Source organism: Artemia sp. Qi Xiang Cuo, chromosome 7, assembly GCF_049724085.1.
Source record: "Artemia sp. Qi Xiang Cuo chromosome 7, ASM4972408v1, whole genome shotgun sequence".
NCBI lineage: Eukaryota > Metazoa > Arthropoda > Branchiopoda > Anostraca > Artemiidae > Artemia > Artemia sp. Qi Xiang Cuo.
In genome coordinates, this window is record NC_142800.1 from 65,357,398 (window position 1) to 65,370,694 (window position 13,297).

At 34.1% G+C, this 13,297-nt stretch overlaps 1 protein-coding gene across 2 annotated transcripts in view; it reads left to right on the plus strand.

Moving 5' to 3' along the window:
* Positions 1 to 13,297, plus strand: part of LOC148950605 (multiple coagulation factor deficiency protein 2 homolog) — a 47,325-nt gene that overhangs the window by 12,191 nt on the left and 21,837 nt on the right. For both annotated transcript variants that reach the window (XM_089091665.1, XM_089091667.1), the window contains one exon: positions 111 to 197. In XM_089091665.1, coding sequence (XP_088947791.1) covers positions 111 to 197 — 87 coding nt within the window. The remainder of the gene's footprint in view (positions 1 to 110; positions 198 to 13,297) is intronic.

Sequence of the window (13,297 nt, forward strand, 5' to 3'; positions counted from 1 at the left end):
GTTTCTAACTGGAGCCTATCACGTGCAGATTAGGGCTATTAGAAAAAAAGTCTTAAGACAAATGTAGTTCAATAGTTTATTATCTGTTGATATATTTTGCTTTGTTTTAGTCACCTACAAGAGGACTTAGCCGCCATGATGCCTGATGTGGACATTTCCAAGCTTACTCCTGAGGAAAAAGATTTCTACTACTTTAAGTAAGTTCTAATAGGACCTACAATTTTCTGGGGTTATATACAAGGTTGAATCCAGGAAGGAGAGGGCTTACCAGGATTTAACCCCCCTCCCCGTAATTTTTACTGACTCGGTAAAACGTAACAAAAATGAATATAAATAAATTTGTGATATGTTTGAAAAAAATCCTGAATAAGCCTTTGGCTACATGTCTACTAGCATTTTAAAAAAATTCTCCTTATTCAACAAAGCTTTTGAAAGAAAATCTCTTTTAAGAACCATATTGATTTGATTAAAATGAAGGTATGCAGAAACATTGGTATTCATGAAAAGTTCATGGTATTCATGAAATCATTTGCATGCTTTTCATTGTCCAGTTATATGGTTGTCTACTTTTCTTTCTTTTCTTAAATCACTCTCTAACACCTAAATCGCAGCCCTAGATCAAATCCAGGCAATAAACTTTTCAGCAGCTAAACTGTTACTGGGTGTTGAAAAAGCTTTTTATGCATCCTTTACTTTACTTCAACTCCACGGTGATCTGCGATACGATGTTCTTCCAAGCTCCCAGTGGCGCCATTTCACGAAACTGTAGGGGAGACAAGGATTTTTTTTCAACTTTTTTAATGAAGATTCCAAAAAAAGCAACATTGAGCAAACATACCTGAAACAGGGGATAGCGGAGACTCCACTGCTTGGCAAAATCGTCGACTAATCTATTTATTTATTTATTTTATTTATAACCCACATACATGAACAAAAATAGTGGAGTAAAAAACAAAAAAAAGAAAGAAAAATTCACTACAAAAAATGACAAATAAATAATTAACCAAATATATCAAACAGCACTAAACAACCGGATGAGGTGATGATGAGGACCCATATTCTTTACCCAGTTTCTTTACCTCCTGTTTTTCAACGGCCATTATCATGAGATCACTGAGTTTGTCATTTCCCATCGTCGATCGCAGATAGTCCTTCACACACCCTAATACCGAGAAGAATCGTTCATTGCTGGCAGTGGTCAAAGGCGAAGTAGCAAATAGCTTTCATCAGTTTTAGCACTACAGAATAGGCAACTGAGAGGTCAGATAAGATTTCGATAGGTCGAAGAAGATCCATTTTTGAAATGTCACTTTTTGACAGATGCAGCTGTGCAAGAGAAAGCTGGGATTTTATGGCATAGTCATGAACATCGAGAATCTCTTGACACATAACCTTTTCCACTATCGAAAGTTCGAGAAAATTGGAACGTGAGGGGTTGAAGGTAGATAAAGCGTCAAACAGAGGCATATTTTGCATGAAACGTTGGTCCATCTCACTTGTCAAACGGTCTATTACCTCAAAGTACAGAAGTTTATCGGAGTATGATTGAGCTGGCTGACTCGTATGGCGTTTACCGGTTGTTGAGTTTGAAAGAAAGTCTTTGAGGCGAATGGAAATGGCTTGACTTCTCTTGCTTCGAGCGCTGGTTTTAGATTGTGGAGACTTTCCGAAAGGCTGTCACAGGTGGGGTAATTTATCTCCACTGACCCAATACTTCGAGCGCTGACACTATTGCCAGTTTCTTCATTTTTCTTCCGCATTTTTACAGCAAAAAAAATCCAAAGTTTGTAGTTGCTTTTTACTCATAGTTTGATTACTAACTCTTCACGAGAAACAATCAAAAAACACTGACCAGCTGAAGTTTAGTTTTGAATGAACCCTGCTCAGAAATCACATTTCTGGTCGTGGATTGGGTAATAAAATAGCGTAGTCGCGCTCTTAGACATTTCGAAACAACAGTGTCTTCTAATGGTAGAATTAGGGTGGTACAAGAATGGAAAGACGGGACATTTTAAAATAAGATCAACAAAAAGTAACAGTACTTTTTAATTGGTGTGCAAAACTATGCACAGGGGCGACAAATAAAAACGACCAGTTATCCAGTCTCGCTGGTTTAATATAGCAAATAACTAAGATAGAAAATGGCTGTGAAATATAAATGAAAGGTAATTTTGAATGTCTAGGAAAGGCCATGGCCCACCCTGCCCCCTCCTCTAATTGGTGCCTCTGCCTGCTGAGGTAACTGAATACTCAAAGTATCAGCTCTGTAGCCTCGAAATTTTTAAATAATTGTAGCTAATACATTTTGCATGCAGCTCTGCAATACTTTACCTCTAGCCCCCCCCCATGAAATCCAAATAATAGCCCAGATTATATATTTCCAATACATTCTGCCACCCATTATTCTTGTTAATATTTTGAAAATATATAATTTAGATTAGGTTATATATTTTCACACTGGGGGGGGGGAGGTAGAGTATAGCAGGGCTGCACGAAAATTGTGTTTCTGTTCTCAAGAGCCACTAAACTTGGCTTGTACAATCTTTTAGTTTGATCTTAAGACTATGTAGGGGATCATCAGGGGATGGTCTTTATCAGAAAAGTGACTATGATATTTGGAAATGGTATAAGACATGGAATCTAGTGGCACCAATTTTATTTTATGAAGGCATTTCCTTCAGAAGAGTATTAGCCAACTGATACTCTTCAGTAATTACTTCTCTCTACTATTACCCATAGATAATACAGGGTCAGTGTTAGTAGAAGTGACCCTAAAGCTCGTGACACCCACCCCTGCTGCCATCTACAATTTAGTCTAACTCTGTCAGTACACCATATATGGGCATAGAGTCCCTAGGGAGAACACGTGGTTAATGGGGTCAATGACCTAAATTTCCAAGTTCGATCAAAGTGTGTCAACAACAACAATATCGACCTTGACATTCGCTGAGAGCGTGCACTTACAACAACAACAACATCGACCTTGGAACACCTGTGCTGTCGACCTCAATTCACCTATCTTGAATCAGTAATTCCCCTTAGAAACAACAAATTAATTCCCTTTCTTGACAGGTCAATCAACCAATGACATCATCTGTCAGACTTTAAAAATTTTCGCCTAGAAACGATTCTCCAGGAATAGATCCAAGTCATTAATGTCTTTGCCTGGGGAACAACTCTTTTGGTCGAACTCCAAAGGATATTAATAACCAAAGGTCATGGAAACAATTCTCCAAGAAACATCTTAGCGATGAATTGTTTTAGCGTGGGAATCAGGTTTCATATTAATTTGAAATGCATTAGCGCAGAGATGCCAAAAAAAGGGAACACACTGAAATTACGTTTAGGAATTATTTGGGCGAAACCGTTTTAGACAGGCTATGGAATTATTTCGGCGAAACACTTAAGAGACATTTTAAAAGAAGATTTTTGAAGATATTTTGGAAAAGGATTTGAGGATGAAACTCTGTGGTCGTTATAATACTCAAGTTTTATTTGAACAGTGTTGTGAGGTCCTCTACCCCAACCCCAAAGGGTTCCAATCCCTCTACCCCAACCCCGAAGGAAGCGCTCGGTCCTCAAAGATCCCCCCAAGCTCCCAAAGGGCCCCTTCGGACCCCAAACGCCCTACTCAGACCCTCAAAGGCCCTCCTCTGGTCCTCAAAGCGCCCCCAGACCCCCAAAGGGCACCCCGGACCCCAGAGGCCCTCCCCACCGGTCCTCAAAGGGCCCCCGGACCCCCAAAGGGCACCCCGGACCCCACAGGCCCGCCCCCCGGTCCTCAACGGGCCCCCGGGCCCGAGAAGCGCCGCGGGCCAGGAATGCGCCGCAGGGATGTGCCGCAGGAATGCGCCGCAGGATGCGCCGCAGGGATGCGCCGCAGGGATGCGCCGCAGGGATGCGCCGCAAAAAAAAGTAAACTAAAAAGTAAAAATTTCGAAATGTTATCCCCCTAACGCCCACCTCAGACCCCCAAAGGCCCTCCCCTGGTCCTCAAAGGTCCCCCCGGGCTCCCAAAGGCCCTCCCCCGGTCCCCAAAGGTCCCCAGGGCCCCCAAAAGATCACTCAATCCTCAAGGGCCCCCGGATCCCCAAACGCCCTCCCTGGGCCCCAAAGGTCCTCCGCCGGTCCCCTTACATGCACACAATAACTTACACACACACAAAAACTGACACACACCCACACAAACTTACACACACACACGACAACTTACACACAAACACTAAAAATTACACACACACGCAAAAACTAACAGACACACACACAAAAACTTATACACACACAAACACACACACACAAACACTAACACATGCACACTAAAACTTACATTCAGACAAAAACTTACATGCACACAAAAACATACACACACACACACACACACACAAAACTTACACACACACACACACAAAAACTTACACACACACGCCAAAAATTACACAAACACAAAAAAAAACAAACAAACACAAACAAAAAAAATAACACATGAACACAAAAAAACTCACACTAACACACACAAAAAAAATTACACACACACACACACACACACACACACACACAAATAATTAAAACACAAAATATAAAAATAACACACTACCGAAAAATATTACACACACAATAAATTACACACACACACACACACACACACAAAATTATAAACAAACACAAACAAAAAAATTACACACAAAAAAACTTAAACACACACACACACACACAAACTTACACAAACACAAAAACTAACACACACGCACAAAAACTCACACCCACACACAAAAACTTACACACACACACACACACAAAAACTTACACACACACTAAAGCTTACACATGCACTCGAAAACTTAAATTCCCAAAAAAAATTAAATGCACACAAAAACTTACAAACACACACACACACAAAAAAAAAAAACACAAACACAAAAACACAAACACACACACGCAAAAACTTACACACACAAAAAAAAAAACACACACACACACACAAACACACACAAAAACTTACACATGAACACAAAAAACTCACACACACACACACAAAAACTTGCACACACACACACACACACAAAACTTACACACCCTGCAATACGGCTAAAAATGAAGAATTCATACACATTTTCAACTAGCTAAGGGTAAGTGTTTTAAATATGAGCCATTCTGTTGTGAAAACACACAAAAGTTATAAAAAATACAAAATGTTCATTTTTTAACTATTCATTACGCATAATAATTAATAATTCAGACAAATCTTAATCTATCTAAGTGTTATTTTTGGAAGTTCTTCAAAGTCTTTCTCTAACTAAAACATTAGTTATATTAACTGCAAAATGTTACTAAAGATAATAGGCTTTAAGTCTAATAATGAAGAATTCATACACATTTTCAACTAGCTAAGGTTAAGTTTTTTAAATATGATACATTCTATTTCGAAAACACAAAATAGTTTGATAAATTGCAAAATGTCACTAGTTTACATAAGATTTTCTGATAAAAATGTATTATTACAAAACCATATCTTCTATCTAAAGGGTTAAATGAATATATATATAGACATTATATAGCGTAAACACACAAAAGATAGAAATTTTGCAAAATGTTACTTATTTTCAAATGAAATATGGCTAAAAATTAAAGATTCATTCACAACATAGAATATCTAAAGGGTATATGTGTTAAATATGATCCGTTAAATAGCAAAATCTCACAAAAGATAGAACAAATACAAAATAGTCCTTTAATACCTCTGCAATACGGGTAAAAATGAAGAATTCATACACATTTTCAACTAGCTAAGGGTAAGTGTTTTAAATATGAGCCATTCTGTTGCGAAAACACACAAAAGTTAGAAAAAATGCAAAATGGTACAATTGGTACTCATATATAATTAATTTTTTTTTTGAGACATTCACTTTATCTACGATCTAAGTTTGTGTGTAATTTATAGGAGAATTTATATTTAGAAAACACACAATAGTTTGAAAAAATGCGAATTGTTCCTTTAAATCCTATGTATTATAACTAAAAATAAGAAATTAATACAAATCATAAACTAGATGAGGGTAAATGTTTTCTATCTGAGCCATTCTGTTGCGAAAATACACAAAAGTTAGAAAAAATACAAAATATTACTTTATTATTGTTGCAAAACGGCTAAAAATGAAGAATTCATACACATTTTCAACTAGCTAAGCGTAAGTGTTTTAAATATGAGCCATTCTATTGCGAAAACACATAAAAGTTAGAAAAAATGAAAAATGTTCCTTTATTACCTCTGCAATACGGCTAAAAATGAAGAATTAATACAAATTTTCAACTAGGTAAGGGTAAATTTTTTAAATATGAGCCATTCTATTGCGAAAACACACAAAAGTTAGAAAAAATGCAAAATGTTCCTTTATTACCTCTGCAATACGGCTAAAAATGAAGAATTCATACACATTTTCAACTAGCTAAGGGTAAGTGTTTTAAATATGAGCCATTCTGTTGCGAAAACACACAACAGTTAGAAAAAAATACAAAATTTTCCTTTATTAACTCTGCAATACGGCTAAAAATGAAGAATTCATACACATTTTCAACTAGCTAAGGGTAAGTGTTTTAAATATGAGCCATTCTGTTGCAAAAACACACAAAAGTTAGAAAAAATACAAAATATTCCTTTATTACTTCTGCAAAACGGCTAAAAATGAAGAATTCATACACATTTTCAACTAGCTAAGGGTAAGTGTTTTAAATATGAGCCATTCTGTTGCGAAAACACACAAAAGTTAGAAAAAATACAAAATATTCCTTTATTAACTCTGCAAAACGGTTAAAAATTAAGAATTCATACACATTTTCAACTAGGTAAGTTTAAGTGTTTTAAATATGAGCCATTCTGTTTCGAAAACACACAAAAGTTAGAAAAAATACAAAATATTCCTTTATTACCTCTGCAAAACGGCTAAAAATTAAGAACTAATACAAAATTTCAAATATAGAAATTATAGTTAATTATTTAAGAGACATGATGGTTATATTAAACACTAAAGTTATTAATTAATCATTATGTTACGTTATTACCTATTCATATAGGCTAAAAAATAATAATTCTTACATAGTTTCATATATATAAAGGTTTGTCTTTTTAATATGAGCCATTCTGTTGCGAAAACACACAAAAGTTAGAAAAAATACAAAATATTCCTTTATTACCTCTGCAATACGGGTAAAAATGAAGAATTCATACACCTTTTCAACTAGCTAAGGGTAAGTGTTTTAAATATGAGCCATTCTGTTGCGAAAACACACACAAGGGAGAGAAAACGCAATATATTCCTATTTGACCTTGGCAATACGGCTAAAAATGAAGAATTCATACACATTTTCAACTAGCTAAAGGGTAAATGTTTTAAATATGAGCCCTTTTATTGCAAAAACATAAAAAATTTTGAGAATATGAAAAATGTTTCTTTATTAACTCTGAAATACGGCTAAAAATTACGAATTCATACACATTTTCAACTATCTAAGGGTAAATGTTTTAAATATGGTCCATTATATTGCGAAAACACACAAAAGTTAGAAAAATAAAAAATAATCCTTTATTACCTCTGCAATACGGGTAAAAATAAAGAATTCATACACATTTTTAACTAGCTAAGGGTAAGTGTTTTAAATATGAGCCATTCTGTTGCGAAAACACACAAAAGTTAGAAAAAATGCAAAATGTTCCTGTTATACAAATTAAATACGGCTAAAAACGAAGAAGTAATTACCATTATAAAATATCTAAAGGGTAAATGGGGTATTTATTGGCAATGCTATGGTGAAAACACACAAAAGCTTGAACAAAGACTCTTGTTGAATGTTGTACCTATGTCTTACGGCTAAAAATGAAGAATTCATACAAATTTTCAACTAGCTAAAGGGTAAATGTTTTAAATATGAGTCATTATATTGCATAAACACACAAAAGTTAGAAAAAATGCACAATGTTCCATTATAACCTCACCATTACGGCTAAAAATTAAGAATTAATAAACTAATAAAACTCGCTAAAGGGTAAAATATTTAAATATGAGCCATTCTATTGCTAAAACACACAAAAGTTTGAAAAATTACAAAATATTAATTGATTACCTCTGCAAAATGGCTAAAAATGAAGAATTCATACACATTTTCAGTACCAAGTCCTGACCCCCCTAATTGAAGGATATGAATTAGAACCATGGGAACGTAATTTCGTCGTATTTTGCTTATTTTCGTTAGAAAAAACAAATAACAACCTTTAGAATCGAAATATGGACGATTCGTTCAATGAAAAGTTCTATTAAATACCAAGCCCTGACCCCCCTAATTAAAGGATATGAATTAGAACCATGGGTGTTCAAATTCGTTGTATTTTTCTTTTCCCACAAGAGAACACTTTTCGAGTAAAAGTAAAGAGCTACCAGACTAAACCAAAGATATGATGAAATAATAACGAATAATTGTTCAAACTTAAATTTTCTGTATTAAGGGAATAGTTTATTTTCGAACCATTATATCTACCAAAGGTTCAATACCTGAGTTAAACTAAGAGGTTTCAATTTCAGTAAAAAATTGCCATATTTTGCTTATTTTCGTTGTAAAACACACTGAAAAGACATATTATTGAACTCACATCAAACATTGCCGGGCTTGCATTTGAAGAACCTTCCATTATTTTCTATCTTGTCCTCTATTTCAACATATACTGAATTTTAAAGCTTTTCAAAGCTCTTAAATATACTTACCTAACGGTTATTTAGTTACGAAATCGTGCAAACTGTTGATTTAGAACAATAATTACATTTCTATATATCAATTAACACTCACTAAAATTGCCATTTTTCACTCGCGGAGAATGGTTTCAAAACAATACTTCTTACATTACATAGACTAATTGTTTCAAACGAGACATATACACTGGATATTAATTATATGTTACGTTTGAGTTTGTTTTGGAACTAGGTATGCAACTCTGTTAAGTGTATACGTCTTTAAAGCTCTCCCTGAATGCTCATATAAACGTTCTGACATCTCAGGTGCAAACGAACATACTAAATAAGAAAAATTGATGAGGGATATTTTGAATTATGCACCAAAATCCTATATCTTAAAGATAGCCCTACACAATATGGCGGGGAATCAGATTTAAGAATATCCTGTATATATCATTTTATATTTTCTAAGTACTCACAGAAGGACTCGTCACAGAAACATTGAAAAGAACTCACTTGATTGGGATTTAAAGTGAATAGAACTAACTGCACAGAAAGGGGGCGTAAAATTTTATAGAACAGTATTTTCAATATGTTTAAATATGTCCAGGGTTCTAAATCGCTTATGTTAGATTAGATTAGGTTAGATAGCTCCACAACGTTATGTATATGGTTAGGCTAGATTCGATTATGTTAGGTTAATTTACGGTCGACTGGATTAAATTCAATAAGAGAACGACATGTACTTAGGTGTGGAGCTCCCCCACCGCCTTAACCATCGCTCTCGAAACCTCGTGAATTAGGTTAGAGACAGATAAAAAGTTAGGTGTATGGTTAGGTTAGGTTAGAGTATGTTGGTCTAGGTTATTTTAGGGTCGACTAGCTTAGCCTCCTTAGCCCCCCCCCACCTCATCCCTCGCTCTTGAAATCCATTGAATTAGGTTAGAGCCAGACAAACAGTTTGGTGTATGGTTAGGTTAGGTTAGATTATGTTAGGTTAGGCTAATTACCGGAAGCCACGTGTTTTAAGGTTATTTATTTTGGGGGGGCTCCCGCCCCCCTCCACCAAAAGGTAGGGGGATGAGTCGGGTAGGGTAGAGTATGTTAGGTTAGGTTAATTTAGGTTAGACTAGCGTAGCCCACGTACGGCCCCCCCCCCCCCCCCCGGGGGCCCGGTGGAAGTAAACCCTACCACTATGTGGACCCTCCACCCACAGGTTTTTTTACATTAAATTGACAGGTGACCCCCCCCCCCCCAACCCCGGGGGCCGGGGACCGAACGTTTGCCACGGGATAGGACCCGCCCCCCCTCGTTCGGTTTAGGTTAGATTAGGTTAAGTTACCTAACATTTCTAGGTTAACTTACATCAGGTTAAGTGGCGCGCCACTTAACCTGATGTAAGTTAACCTAGAAATATTTAAAACACTTACCCTTAGCTAGTTTAAAATGTGTATGAATTCTTAATTTTTACCCGTATTGCAGAGGTAATAAAGGAATATTTGTATTTTTTCTACCTTTTGTGTGTTTTTACAATAGAAGTGCTAATTTTTAAAAGTTACTACATTGGCTTGCTAAAAATATGAAATCTTCATTTTTAATCATTTTTCAGAGGTAATAAAGGAATATTTTGCATTTTTTCTAACTTTTGTGTGTTTTCCGCAACAGAATGGCCCATATATAAAACAATTACCCTTAGCTAGTAAAAAATGTGTATCAATTCTTGATTTTTAGCCGTATTGCAGAGGTAATAAAGGACTATTTGGTATTTTTTCTAACTTTTGTGTGTTTTCGCAACAGAATGGCTCATATTTAAAATACTTACCCTTAGCTAGTTGAAAATGTGTATGAATTCTTCATTTTTACCCGTTTTGCAGAGGTAATAAAGGAATATTTTTTATTTTTTCTAACTTTTGTGTGTTTTCTCAACAGAATGGCTCATATTTAAAAAACTTAACCTTAGCTAGTTGAAAATGTGTATGAATTCGTCATTTTTAGCCGTTTAGCGGAGGTAATAAAGGAATATTTGGTATTTTTTATAACTTTGGTGTGTTTTCGCAACTGTATGGCTCATATTTAAAACACTTACCCTTAGCTAGTTGAAAATGTGTATGAATTCTTCATTTTTAGCCGTATTGCAGATGTAATACAAGATTATTTTGTATTTTTTCTAACTTGTGTGTGTTTTCGCAATAGAATGGCTCATATTTAAAACATTTACCCTTAGCTAGTTGAAAATGTGTATGAATTATTCATTTTTAGCCGTATTGCAGATGTAATAAAGGAACATTTTGCATTTTTTATAAATTTTGTCGGTTTTCGCAACAGAATGGCTCATATTTAAAACACTTACACCTAGCTAGTTGAAAAAGTGTATATGAATTCTTCATTTTTAGCCGTTTTACAGAGGTAATAAAGGAATATTTTGTATTTTTTTTAACTTTTGCGTGTTTTCGCAGCAGAATGGCTAATATTTAAAAAACTTACAATTATCTAGTTTATATTGTTTTTTAATTCTTCATTTTTAGCCTTTTTGAATATTTAATACATGAACATTTTGTATTTTTTCTTACTTTTTTTTTTATAATAAACAGAATGGATCATATTTAAAAAACTTACCCTTAGCTAGTTCAAAATGTGTATGAATTCTTCATTTTTAGCCGTTTTGTAGAGGTAATAAAGGAATATTTTGTATTTTTTCTAACTTTTGTGGGTTTTCGCAACAGAATAGCTCATATTTAAAACACCTACCCTTAACTAGTTGAATATTTGTATGATTTCTTAATTTTTAGCCTTAGTGTAGGGGTAATGAAGAAGAATTTTGAATTTTTTCCAGCATTTGTGTGTTCTCGCAACAGAATGGCTCATATTTATAAAACTTAACCTAAGATATAATACCATATGAATTAATATTTAATATTTATACTTATTGAATAGGTAATAAAGGAAGATTTTGTATTTTTTCTAACTTTTGTGTGTTTTCTCAACAGAATGTCTCATATTTAAAAGACTTACACTTATATAGTTGAAAATGTGTATGTATTATTCATTTTTACCCGTTTTGCAGGGGTAATAAAGGAATATTTTGCATTTTTTCTAACTTTTGTGTGTTTACGCAATAGAATGGCTCATATTTAAAACATTTACCCTTAGCTAGTTGAAAATGTGTATGAATTCTTCATTTTTAGCCATTATGCAGAGTCATAAAAGGAACATTTTGCTTATCCTTTCACTTTTGTGTGTTTTTTGCAATGTAAGGGTCAATTTTTAACACACTCACCCTTTAGCTAGATTAAATTGAAAATGGAAACATCATTAAGAGACGTATGTCATACATACTCTAGGAACATTTTGTATTTTCTCTAAATGTTGTGTTTTTTCGCAATAGAATGGCTCATATTTAAAACATTTACCCTTTAGCTAGTTGAAAATGTGTATTAATTATTAATTTTTTTGAGTAGTGCATAGGTAATAAATGAACATTTTGCATTTTTTCTAACTTTTGTGTGTTTTCGCAATAGAATGGCTCATATATAAAACATTTACCCTTTAGCTAGTTGAAAATGTGTATGAATTCTTCATTTTAATCCGAATTTCATAGTTAATAAATGAACATTTTTTATTTTTTCTAACTTTTGTGTGTTTTCGCAACAGAATGGCTCATATTTAAAACACTCAACCTTAGCTAGTTGAAAATGTGTATGAATTCTTCATTTTTACCCGTTTTGCAGAGGTAATAAAGGAATATCTTTTATTTTTTATAACTTTTGTGTGTTTTCGCAACAGAATGGCTCATATTTAAAACACTTACCCTTAGCTAGCTGAAAATGTGTATGAATTCTTCATTTTTACCCGTTTTGCAGAGGTAATAAAGGAACATTTTGTATTTTTTATAACTTTTGTGTGTTTTCTCAACAGAGTGACTCATATTTAAAACACTTACACTTATAAATATTAAATTGATAATTTAGTATTACTAAAAAGAATAAATTAAGTGGAAATTCATTTATATATTTAATTATTTATAGCTTTTGTTTGTTTTCTCACCAGAATGTCTCGTACTTAAAAAACTGACCATTAGCTAGTTAAAAATGTGTATGAATTCTTCATTTTTAACCGTATTGCAGATGTAATAAATAAACATTTTGCATTTTTTCTAACTTTTGTGTGTTTTCGCAATAGAATGGCCCATATTTAAAGCATTTATCCTTTAGCTAGTTAAAACTATGTATGAATTCTTCATGTTTATTTGTATTGCAGAGGAAATAAAGGAACATTTGGCATTTTTTCTAACTTTTGTTTGTTTTCACAATAGGATGGTCCATATTTAAAACATTTACCCTTTAGCTAGTTGAAAATGTGTATTAATTCTTCATTTTTAGCCGTGCGTGTGTAAGTTTTTGTGTGTGTGTGTGTGTGTGTGAGTTTGTGTGCGTGTGTGTGTGAGTTTTGTTGTGTTCATGTGTAATTGTTTGTTTGTGTGTGTGTGTGTGTGTAAGTGTTTGTGTGAGTGCGTTTGTTGGCGTTTGTGTTTATGTTATCGTGTGTGTGTGTGTGTAAGTTTTGTGTGTGTGTGTGTGTG